We start from the raw sequence: 13,222 nt of genomic DNA on the forward strand, positions 1-13,222 counted from the left end.
ACAAATTATAAATCTTAAAAAAATGCGTTTAATGTCTTTAAAATTTGCGAATTTTAGATTTTTTTCTGGCAGAGAGAAAAAGATGGAATGTTTTTAGAGTACACACTTTTATTTAAATATATATATATATATATTTATTTATTTGTAGGCTAAGAAAATGGGCTACAGGTGGCGTAGAATAAAATTCTCTACCTAAGGCAACACTTCGCATGCGTTTATCATTAGTGTGTGGAGAGTCATAGGAAAAGAAAGTACGTTAGTTTCTGTCTTGATTTCCAAATAGATAAAAAAAACTTTTAAATTAGGAAACTATGTTGAACTGAAAACTACATTGAACATAGTTCTAAAAGAAAGCTTTGTCGAAATTTTGAAAGATATTTTTGACAATTAAATACGAAAAATATTGAGAAAAGGAAAAATAGGAGGAAAGGAAAGCGTCGAAAAATGGAACCGGTCTTCTCTCCACAGATAGCGTATTTGAGCGTTGCGATCACAAAGAAAGCTATAAGCTTATACGAAGAGCTCGTCACACTATTCTACATTTCACCTTTCCTTCCAAACAATCGGCTTCCTTTTCTGTAGCGTATGTTTTAACCAAATTTAGTTTCTACAAAGAATGATGAATATTTTATATCCCCACCCTTTACTTTAATTATGAATTTTTTTTCTTTGATTGAAAAAGAAATAAACATCATCTTCTAACAGTGTGTCTCTTTAGTTGCTAAAATGGAGAATCCCGTTGCGTCTGCTGAAGAAAAAGTGAATCGATTCTTCGAAGAAGTTCTTGTAAATGTTTTGTTTTATTATTTAAATAATTATTGCTCTGTTAGGTTATTTCTGTGTTTAAATTAATTTTCATTTACTATGTATTATCTCTCGTTCTCAAAATATAAAAGATAAGCTATTGAGTTTGATATTGGGAGTACTATTTTATAAACATTTTATGCAAATTATAGATAGTGTCATTGTTAATAAGTTTTTTTCCCCTTGCCTTTTTTTTTCTTTTCTTTCTAGGACAAACGACTTGCTCTGTCAATTTCTAAAAAGTACAGTGCATTTCACTGCTTTTTCTTTTCTTTTATGTCTCTTTCAGATACAGATTTAAAAGTTAAATTGTGGTAATTGCTAAGCATTTTGCTTGAAGTTATTTTTTTACTGATTGAATAAGAGATACTTATGCATAAACTTACCATTCGGAACTTCTAACATTGTCTTTCTCACTTGATTTTGCACTTGTCAAGATTTTTGGCCTTGAAAGTTAGAAGTTAGTTTGTATTTGGCTGCTTATAGCTTCAGCAAACAGCAGTTTTCTAAACACGTTAGATTTATTTTTTCTATCTTCACTATCCAATTCTATCAGGGTGCGTAGCGTTTTTTAAAGGTGCTTATTTTCATTTCTTAAAAGCACTTAAAGGTGCTTTTTTCATTGGGTGTTTTTAAAAAGTGCTTAATTTTCCCTTTTCCAAATTGAGATTTTTCTTTACCATGTTGATTTTCGCTACGAATTATGCAGAAAGACACTTCACATTGTTCTATTCGACTTTTTCACAATTAATTCAACCCCAATCTATTTCGGCGCATGGTCAGATCGTAGCTTATGAAAACACCATTCGATTTACATGATTCATGATTGGACAATTGTCAAAAACAATGCCAAAAGAATTAATTTTTTTGACATGACTGTTAAAACCAGATAAAACCGTCAATTGTCAAAAATTTCTAACCCTGCCTAATTATAATATTCTTTTAAAGTTCTTAAAAATATTATTAGAGTACTAAAAATGTGCTTATTCAGGGTTGCCACTCCACAGGGAAAACCTGGAAAATACAGGTAATTTAAAAATCACCTAAAATAACAGGGAATTTTGATTTTTTCTTTACAAACTGGGAAAATATAGGAAATTTTGTTTTTTTATTTTTGTCTTTTAGAAAATGGTGACCGCTCAAAGCGTAAGCGAAATTTATTTGATATTTAACCATGATATTTCAGCTGTACTAAACTATTTCATTTACTATAGCATTATTTAAGTATGTTCAGCTGTTTTCCCAGCAATGGAAACTAATAAATATAGTTAACCCAATATAGCTCACACAAGAGCACAGTAATTGTTGTTTCCTCTTAATATAACATATGCATTGTTTCCTCTTAATATAACATATGTTGCATATAACGTGTACAGGGAAAACACAGGGAATTTTTTTCCAGATTTGAGTGGCAACCCTGTTATTTTTTGTTGAATAATTTGGCTATGCACCCTGTCTATGCTAAATTTCCTTCTTGGCAATTTATTCTTCTCTTCACTAATCTGCTTAAAACTTTTTTTTTTTTTTATGCCTTTCAAGTCTAGCATTCAATTTTTTTGTTTTTCTCTCCTAATTCCCCTATCTTCTTTTTTAATGTATAACAGTTTCTTATTAACGTTCTTTTTCCTCTAAAAATGTTAGAATTACTATTTTTTTAAAAACTTATTTAATTGATAAGATGAGTATGGAGTTGTATCTATGATTAATTCTTTAGCTTCTTGTAAATGATTTCTGTGTTTTCATTTCCTTGCTTCTTCTTTCCTAACTTTTCTTATTTTTCATTCATTCCTTGAACACTTTTAATTTATCTAAAGGCTTTTTTTTTCTTTGCTGCTTATGCTCTCTTTTTCCCCCCTCCTTACTTTCTTTCCCGTAAAGGGTTTCGTTTAAATTTCTGTCTAGCATGCTAAGGTTTTTTTGTTTCCTTCTCTTCTGTATTTGAACACCTGATTACCTTCTCATTTTACCTTTTGGTTTTGTTGTTTATTTTCTAAAGTAAAAAAAAACAAAAAAAAAAACGAATTAATTATTTAGAAAAATGGTCAATATTAACTTTTTGTAATAAAAAGTTACATTTAATTTAATATCTTATATATATAAAATTAGAAATTCATTTTTAAAACATGTCAAATAAAACAAAGTTTTTTAATGAATTAAAATTTATAGGGTCAGTGGGTATTTGTTAAAAGTGTTTTTCCTCCTTTTACATTAATGTAATTTGTTTAATATTTTTATAGACATTTACTTTGATTGCAGCAAGCATTTTCATTTTAGTTTTAAAAACTGATAAAAAAAATTCATCATATCCAAATTAAGATGTATCTGAAAGAGCCATAATACTTTAATTCTACAAGAAAACTACATCTCACTAACCACTATGAATTAAGAATTTGAGCTATACTGTTACTATATGCAGAGTTGGGCAAAATGTAATCAATTACATTTTTCGATTATAGTAATCATCTACTCGTAATCTTGATTACAAAATAGTATAATTTTGATTACAGCTCTAATCATTATTACAACAATCAATTACAGTGAAACCTCCTGTTATGGACACTCCTGCAAAACGAACGCCTCTCAATACGGACATATTTTTAATTCCCCGGGAATCTTCTATGAATAAACCATTACGTACATTCTCCGCAAAGCGGACACTCCCGTAACCGGACGCGGACAGTCATTTTGGTCCTGAAACGTTGTTTTTTATCTCTACAAACCGGACACTACTTTTTCTAAATAAATTGCAAGCTAAAAAAATGCAACTTTTCACCATTTTTAAAGCATGTAAATAAAACTTTTTGCCTTATCCATAACTAAAAATATTGTTAAGCTATTTCACCACCGAAAAATCAATCTTTCTCCTGTCACCTTGCCTTATCTTTGTAAAGAAAGGAGAGAAAATGGTACTGCACTCCTGAAATAATTCTGACATCGGCATCTTTTGATCTTTTCATCTGGACCACACAGGTTATGAGACCCCTCAAGTTGAAATGACTTCTCTCAATGCTTCTTCCCCATTGAAAATTTCTTTAATTTTCTTATCAATTTGAAGACTGTATTTAACACAACTGGGGTAAAAAAAAGAGAACAGAAGTATAATCTTTGAGGTGTTTATATAAATGAAACATTTATTCAGACACTTGATAGCTGATCAATTGTGAATAATCATCTCCATAGGTCCTCATGACTTACAGGTATGCATTACTTTTTTTTCTGTGAATCATGGGAGGTTTATTTTCCAAGAAGGTATTAACCATGTTCCCTATCAAATGATAAGTAGGTGTAAGGGGATGTGAACCTAATAATTGAAACGGACTGAGGACAGTACGCTCCTATTTTGTATCATATGTCTAACTTGAGTATCTATGCTAATAGGAAAATTATATTTATTTATCTGTAGCTACATCCAGAATTATGTATTTATATCAAACTTCTTTTTTATCTTTCTTATTGTTTAAATAAATATTCTTGTATTTCTTTACAGTATCCTTGTAGATATTATTTAATTATTTCTACATCTTTGAGAATACTATTCTAAAAACAATTTACGGTGTTAAATTTCGTTATTAGGGTACCCTTCCCGTAAACGGACAAATTTTTTAATCCCATGAATGTCCACTTAACGGAGGTTTCACTGTACTTGTAATCGAGATTAAATTTTTTTTACAATTTTGATAACAACTGAAATCATGATTACAATGATTGATCACAGAAATCAATTACTTGTAATTTTGATTACAATTCACTAAAATTTTAATTACAACTTAAATCGTGATTCCAAGTAATCACAACAAAAATGATTAAGATAGTATTTACCAAGTAAACACAACAAAAATGAATGAATATGTCATCAAAATTTGTAATCATGATTACAAGTAATTGATTACTGTTATTGAAAGATATCATTAATTACATTTTTGCCCTATGTAATCAAGAGTTATGATTACTTGTAATTGTGATTCCAAGTAATTGATTACTTATCAGTAGTTATCTGTAATAAATAACAGTTGCAATGGATTGCTGACTATATGTTGATTAATACATTTGTTTGTTTATAGCATGAAGGAGAATTAGCTGTTGCATTCCATGGATACATCATTCACACTGCTGAAGATCAAGCTAAAATACTCACTAAGTACCAAGAGAGTATGAGGGAACTCTTCAGCTCTCTAGCCGAGGTTCTCTTTTTTATTTTTATTTGCTTCTATAAAATATTTTGGAAAATAGAATAAAATTCGGCTGGAACCTTTTCCTATTCTAAACAATTTTTCAAATTAACAAATCATGAGTAACACTATAGTAGTATGTAAAAATGTTATGCCACAGGTCTTTGGCAAGGTTGACTCAACCTTTCATTCCTTCAGTGGGTGGATAAAATGAGTACCAAGTATGCTTGGGAACTAAACACTGGTTGGGCTGACCACCCAACCAGAACATGTGCTCTTGCGTGCCAGAGCCCAAAGATCAAGAAAACTGAGAAAGGCACAGTAGGCTTTGCCCTTCTATTGGCTGTCGTACCACTAAGTTTAGTTTAGTATATAAAAAATTAATTTTTGTATATGAATTTTTTCAATGATCGTGATAAGGCCGGGATAGCCTGGTTGGTAGGGCACAAGGCCCATGTCCAAGAGTTTGTGGATTCTATCCCAGGTGACCGAAGACTCTCTGTCTAGTAAAAGGTGACTGGTACATGTTGAATCTGTTGAGTCACAAAGTTCTCCATGTTCCCGCAACAAATTAATACCTCTGGGGGTACTGATCCAGGAGTTTCCTTGTCTTCTGGATTGGTTCAAAATGACAAAGCTACAGAGTTGAACATTAGTAGTCCTAAACTTAAAATTGGGTCGATTGTTCAATGACGGTTATAAAAATTTAATAAAAGGATTGTGATAAACTTAATAGTATTTTTTTATCTTATTGTACTTACTGTAATTATAATTTTATCATGTTACAAGTACACAAATTTAAAAAATCAGTGCTTATATACTTATTGTGCATAGTTTAATTGTCATTTTATCATGTTACAAGTACATAAATTTAAAAAAAATCAGTGCTTATTTAATACATTGTTTAGAACTTATTTTAGATTATTCATAAGTTTCTATACTGGTCAAAATTTGATTCCGTTTTGAACTACATGAATATAGTTTTCGTTAAAAATTAATTTGCATCAATTCCACGTCTTAAAGATGTTTCTTCTGTATTTTAAACAGCCTCAAGTTCTAATCTAGCCTTGTCTCATAGGTGCCTCTCAGTGGGTTAGATTCAGAAAAGATCACTGGGCTGAATTCCAATTCATATTCATTTCTAATTTGTTTTGTAAATTAAGTTTTAAAAAAAATTAAAATTTCATTTTCTTTTTTTTAACAAAAATACCTCAATTATTTTCAGCCAAATGATTTTTTTTTCTTGCTTTTTATGAATCAAGGATGCATATGCAAGGACATTTTCATAGAATCAAGGATGCATATGTGCCAAGTCTCCTGTTTTTTAACATAGACTCCTGTATTTTCCTGTATATTCTTAAATTTCTGTGTATTTGTTGAAGAAATTTTAAAAAAAAAAAATTGGTGATAAAATATCCAGTGATTGTAAAAGTACTTCTCTTATTCCTCAACATATGGTGCTATAGCCAGTACTGCAATATGTTGAGTGTTAATTGTTTAAGTTAAACCGTGATGGCTTAGGGCAGGGGTGGCGAACCTTTGTACACCAACGTGCCATTTTCTCTAAAAAATTGCTTAATGAGGTCATAGACGTGCTGTCAAAGAATTTTGACTTCGTGATTATAGGGAAAATAATAATACTAAATACTATCAACTGAAAGCTCTTTATTTACATTGAGAAAAAAAAAACATTTTGCAATGTCTCAGTTATACACATAATTCAACTTAAAGTAACATCAGTGTGACTTCTGTTGTTGCAGATTAGATGACCAATAACTTATATTAGGTTGTAAGAGCAGGACTGTTGATTTTTTTTGCTAGTTATTATTGTTAGCTTGTTTTTCACGGTTATTAATTGTTTCTTTAGTATTAATTTTTTATTTTTTAATTAATAATTGCTTATTATTTTGTTTGTTTCTCGTGAATTTTAATTAAATTGTTACATATGCTTCATAGCGTAATAACATTTGTGTAATAAGAATTCATAGTGTAACAACAATTTTGATCGGTGGAGTGCCCAAAATATTGTGTCGCGTGCCATAAGTGGCACGCGTGCCGTTGGTTCGCCATCCCTGGCTTAGGGGATAGAGCATTCGCAGGGGATAGGTGAACCCAGGTTCAAATCCCAGCGATGACTGGTCGATACAACTTTTGCATCCAGCTTGCACTGACCGCCGTGCTGACGTGAAATATCATCAACGGTAGACGGTTTAGAGTTCCCCTGCCGTCATGCTAACTGTCTAAGGCTTTCGTGGTTTTCCTCACCATGCAACTCTGCTGGTTAATTCCACTAAAAAGTCTCCTAGGAAGGCAAATTTCTCCCACTACTTTATCGAAGAGTTCCTTTGTGTTCTGGATTGGGTTCAAAATTACGAGGCTATAGAGTTGAACATTAGTAGCCATAAACCCTAAATTGAGTCGGCTGTTCAATGGCAGTAATATATTAATAAAACAGGATGTGCGTCTACTGAGCTGAGTTCAGTGAGATTATTGCACTCACGTGTGCAACTCTGCTGCATTTTACCAGATATTCTCCATTTCAGGGTTCATTTTCCACCCTCTGATATCGAATCGAGAAATATCTCAATCATTTTATAACGGCCAATATAATCAAGAAAAGAGTTCTTTGTCAGATACTAGTTATTTTATCATAATCATGTAAAGTCTTTGAAAATTAGTTTGTAGTTTGTTAAAGTATATGGTTCTTAAAAATATTTTTGAGTTCTTAAAAGGTGCTTATTTTTTATTGAAAGATTTGACTACACAACCTGTATAAATTTCTGTGCCGTCTTCTCCAAATGTAATTTTATTTTCCCCCATCCTGAAGCTTTCAACGACCGTACTAATAATAAGATTTTGTTTTTAAAAGATGTTGGTGAGAATAATTTTAAGTGAACTGAAAGTGAATTATTTTTATGCCTTTAATTTGAAATTTTCAGTCATTCACTTGAGCCAAAGGTACTAGAAAACTTCAATAGAAAGCCACTAGAGACGTGTGCAGAACTCTATATTTTCTAGAGAAAGAAATGGTATAACGTATAAGTACTAATAGAATTCATTTAGAGATTTTGAAAAAATGAGAATATAACTGAATTATCATTTCCTTTTTTTAAAATCATTTATTTATAAGTACTAATAGAATTCATTTAGAGATTTGGAAAATATGACGATATAAATCATTTATTATCATTTCCATTTTTTTTAAAATCATTTATTATGACAATATTAATAATTCATTATGTCAATATTAATACTTTATTATGATAATATTAATGATTCATCTCTAGTGTATTATAAAGATCTATCTTATTTTTAGGAAGAAGTATCTCCTGCACTCAGCCATTATGTGAAACTCATCAGCTTAATTAAAAATAATCAAAAGTGCAGACTACTCTTCTGCCTCTTGGAATTTGGTGTTGTCAATAATTTTGTGAATCCAAGGTAACTGCTTCTCTATTTATTTGCTTTATTTTCTGATCTATGTTAAATTTATCTAATACCAGATTGTTTTTTTTGTTTTAGCATGTTTAAAATTTAAATTCTGTTTAATGTTAATTTTCAAACGTGTATTAACAGACAGAGAAAGATCACTGTAATTTTTTTTTTAGTTTACACGATATATGCTTGAATGGAAATTTTGCTTGTCCTAACATTTTTTAAAAGATATTCTTGACAAGAAATATTATTATAATTTAAATATTATTTAAAAATATTGAAGCATTAATTATTCGAAGATGATTATTAGGTTATAGTAACTTAGGGGTGCACAACCTGTGGACCACAGACTATTGATGTGTGGCCCGTGGGGCAGGAGCTTCTGAATGCAATAAAAAAAATTCTTTTAGTTTGGTTTTTGTTTAAGCATTATAAATTTTCTTAAATTAAAATATTTCATTCAAATTTATGTTACTCTAAAATGTGTATATTTTTCGGCCCTTTCATTCTGTAAGCTTCTTTTTGGTTAGAATTTATATCCCTCCCAATATTTGTATTTATATATATGTTTGATAAATTAATTATTGTAAAAAATATAAAAAGTTTTTTTAAAAATAGTATCAGTTTTTTTAGTTTTAAATAAATTCAAATAATTAAAAGTATTTAATTTTCTGCAAATATGTTATTAAGTTAACTGGTAAAACTATTTAGTGCTTCTTCTTCCTAATCCCCAAAATTAGCAGGGCTAAACAACATCCATGAAATTCATAAACATGCTTAGAACACTAATGTTTATATAAAAATTATCATATTTGCCGCTAACATGACTAAATATGCATGCAGCCCTTCATTTATCTACTTGCTGTGCAAGTGGCCCTTCACTCAAGATGGTTGTGCACCCCTATAGTAACCTAAATGAAAAAAAACATCTTACAGGGAAAGAAAAATACAGATGATAACCAATTTTTTTTCTCAATTCAATGAAACAATAAAATAATAAGAATAAGTCAGTGGAATAAAAAATAATAAGGGCAATTTCATGGTTACCCTTGTTACACGTACTGTCGTGTTTTACAGATGTATAGTGCACCAAAAGAAAGTACCATGCTGAACAACTTTTGATCTAATGATAGGATCTTCCTGTTTTTGGACTCGATCTTAATAGTTCCCCCAAAATATCAGGATAACCGCAATCTGGGATATATGGTCCTGGCAATATAGGAAATAGTTTTGTCAGGAGAGCGATGCAATGCTTGCAGCACCCCTTATTGTTAGATTTAACATTTTGCATATTTCGCCATATCTCAAAAAAATTTTTAGCAAATGGGAACATTTTTGCATGTGTACAATTATAAAATTCGCTTATTCCAAAGATAATTCCACGTAAAAATAAATTCCAGTAAGTATTTATTATTTCTTAAATAATAGTTGAAAACAATTTGAATTGTAAGGCATAAAATTTTTTTCCATTTTAAAATACAAAATTTGACTAAATAGTTCGTGAGAAATTGAATTTTAAATATATGACTTCTTTAAAATTCGATTTCTTATGCGATATGTTAAAAATATTTAAAGATTTTTTTAAAAAACTATTTCAATTATTACTTAAGGATTTCCACAATAGTTTAGTTTAATTTTAATATTTAGTTTATTATTTATTTATTTAGTTCAGAGTTTTCAAGGTTTAGGAGAGAGTAGATTAATTCACCATTTATACCATCCTGTTCAAAACTGTCTTAAACTGTCCAAAACCCTTTTTTTAAAATTATGTCACAATTAAAAAAATATAATAATAAATTTTGAAAAATCAAAGGTTAATTTTTGAACTAGAAGCAAAAAGAAAACAAGTTTTTGTTTTATTAAGAAAGTTAAATATTATTTTTAATATNTTCGCAACCGATATGCATAATTTTTAAAAGACACCGCATCCTTGCCGCATAATTTTTAAAAATCGCCGCATCCTAGCCGCATAATTTTTAAAAAATTTCCGCATAATTTATAGGGCCCTAGGTATGTTAAAAATATTTAAAGATATTTTTAAAAAGCTATTTCAATTATTACTTAAGGAGTTATAGTTTAGTTTAATTTTAATATTTAGTTTATTATTTATTTATTTAGTTCAGAGTTCTCAAGGTTTAGGAGAGAGTGGATTAATTCACCGTTTATACCATCCTGTTCAAAACTGTCTTAAACTGTCCAAAACCCTTATTTCTAAATCATGTCACAATTAAAAAAAAAATAATAATAATAAATTTTGAAAAATTAAAGGTTAGTTTTTGAACTAGAAGCAAAAAGAAAACAAGTTTTTGTTTTATTAAAAAAGTTAAATATTATTTTTAATATTGCATTATTTATCCTTATGCAAAAAAATAATTAACCAGTATTGAAAACATATTTATTCATTTTTAAAGGTATTCACTTTTGTTGTTCAATGAATTGTAGAGCTTCAAAAGTTATTAATCTTTTCCTATTATATTATGTTATTTTCCTTTAATAAGTTAAAGTAAATGGTATAAAAAGTATCAAGTATGTATTAATATATGTAATTATTTTGTGTGCAATGTGTGTGTGTGGTTACACATATAGAATTTTTACCTTTTACCTATGTTCAAGGTTTTGAACATTATAAGACAGTCTAGAACGTTTTTAGTCAGTTTAAGACAGTGAAACCTATGTGTCCTGTCCGAAACCAATTTAGGACATTCAAAACCCCAGCTCTGATTTAGTTTAATTTATGCATATTATAATTTTTTTTAATTACCATTTTTTTTATTAGCATTGTGCAATAATTTTTGATGGAACTATTAATATTCTGTAACTGTTAAAAGTCTTAAGTATTGTTTTAACTTATTACTGTTTTATACCGTTAAACAACTTCCAGCTTGTTTAGAGCATTAAATTTATATTCTAATTTGCTTGAAGTATAAGTTTCTGTGTTAAATTTGACAGTATGAAAAAAAAAATTAAATAAACCATTTTTGTAACAGTCTATAGTGGGCTTAGAGAGGTGACAGATGGCATCATTGTGTCAATGCATTGAGCACAGGCCGCTTTTACTCCCGGGAAAATATAGTACAAATCAATCTGAAGCTGGATGGATTTTAAAATTGCCGCATGGGATAATTTGCTAAAATGGTTATGTTAATATTGTAATTTTTAATGAATAAGTTCCTTTTCGTTTGAAATATCCTTCTTCCATTACGATTAATTTGAAAATTAACGCACAAAGCTTTGAGATGTTTCATTGGAATGTGTTCTAACCTATTTTATTTGATTATCAAATAACTTTTAAAAACTTGCACGGACTTAGAAAACCAGATTTCTGTAAATGCATAAAAATATTTAAAAGCGACACATCAAAAAATGGTATTCCTTTAGATTTTAAGGGAATTTTATATAAAAGAATTAGACTGTTAAATAATAAATAAAGATCATTATGATGGATCTGATTTTTTGATGGATTTGTACGTTTTAGGTTTGTGGAAAAAGCGATCATATCACTAATTACAAGCCTAAACTAGGTTTATTTATGCTACTCATTTACTAAAACTCTATTTTGAAACAATTAATATTGATGATAGAGATGATTGCATTGATTTTGTATTATTTTTTAAACCTGTCTCCTATCTCCGTTATTTTATTTCTCCAATGTCGGCTATTATGCCTTAGCGTAATATTAAGCTAAAATGTTTTTAAAAGTACTGTTTCTTCGATTTCCATTTAAAGCAAGTTAATAACTAAACAGCAAACGTAGTTACACAATACAATTGCATATATTTCAAATCAAAGTGCTATAGACTTAGACTTAGAGGTTGGGCAGCTCTGACGAGCATGACACATCGACCAGAGGTCTATTGTACCCAAACTCTAAAATCATGATTAGCATGAAAGCCCTATGGCTGAAATAAAATTCAGCCAGCACCTTACAGGAACATCTTGCAGTTTCCAGGCATTGACAATATGCTGCCCTAAATGCTCAAATCTTTGAGCAGAATAGACCTCACAATCACAGATATNTAACTAAACAGCAAACGTGGTTACACAATACAATTGTATATATTTCAAATCAAAGTATTTTAGTTTGAAGATTGCTTTTAAAAAAAAATCAACAAATGGCACACTAGACACCCAAAAATAACTGCCAAACTATTTAAAAATGGTTGACCATCTTTGCTCGATCAATTAAATTGTGTCTGATCTTAGATGCACCAAATTCTGTTTTTTAAAAAAATTCTTTTGTGTTTTCATATCTTTAAAGGCTTGTCTGTGAATTGATTTTGAAATGTGATTACCTTGTTTACCTGAATGAAGATTTCTGGTGCTTAAGTTTTATGCTGATTGATAAAATAATATCTGGTATTGATTATAAAGTAAGTTATAAAATATTTCACTAATTTTGCTATCAATTGTGCTAATAGTTATAACATATCCGATGTGTGTATATATATATAGCATTTTCAAACTTAAATCTAAATAATTTTTTTTAAACTTCTTTTTTTAAAAAAAAAGAATCAAGGAAATGACATTTAAATGAAATGTTAAATTTTTTTTTATGTGTTTACTTTTTCAGCTCTTTCCCTGTTGGGAAAAAAACCAGCCTTCTTAATCCCACTCTTTAAGCATTTTAGTTAACTTACATATCACTTTTTTTCTTACTGTTAAATAGTTTTAAAAAATTAGAATTCTTGAATTTTTTTGAAAGAAAAATCGGATTTAGTTTGCTGCCACTAATAAATGTATTTCACATAAAACTCAAAGGGTTTAGCTGTATGTATACTAATATAGGTATAAAGTATTATATTGATAATTTTACT

The 13,222-nt window shown here is 29.3% G+C and overlaps 1 protein-coding gene across 1 annotated transcript in view; it reads left to right on the forward strand.

Annotated features, from left to right (window-relative positions):
* The first annotated feature begins 530 nt into the window (after positions 1 to 530).
* The window catches only part of LOC107436274 (mediator complex subunit 23), a 67,325-nt gene continuing 54,633 nt past the window's right edge, over positions 531 to 13,222 (forward strand). The window contains exons 1-4 of the mRNA XM_071180875.1: positions 531 to 786; positions 4,866 to 4,985; positions 8,290 to 8,414; positions 12,667 to 12,778. Of these exons, the coding sequence (XP_071036976.1) occupies positions 727 to 786; positions 4,866 to 4,985; positions 8,290 to 8,414; positions 12,667 to 12,778 (417 nt within the window). The 5' untranslated portion in view covers positions 531 to 726. The remainder of the gene's footprint in view (positions 787 to 4,865; positions 4,986 to 8,289; positions 8,415 to 12,666; positions 12,779 to 13,222) is intronic.

The sequence above is a fragment of the Parasteatoda tepidariorum genome, chromosome 5 (genome assembly GCF_043381705.1).
Source record: "Parasteatoda tepidariorum isolate YZ-2023 chromosome 5, CAS_Ptep_4.0, whole genome shotgun sequence".
Taxonomy (NCBI): Eukaryota; Metazoa; Arthropoda; class Arachnida; order Araneae; family Theridiidae; genus Parasteatoda; species Parasteatoda tepidariorum.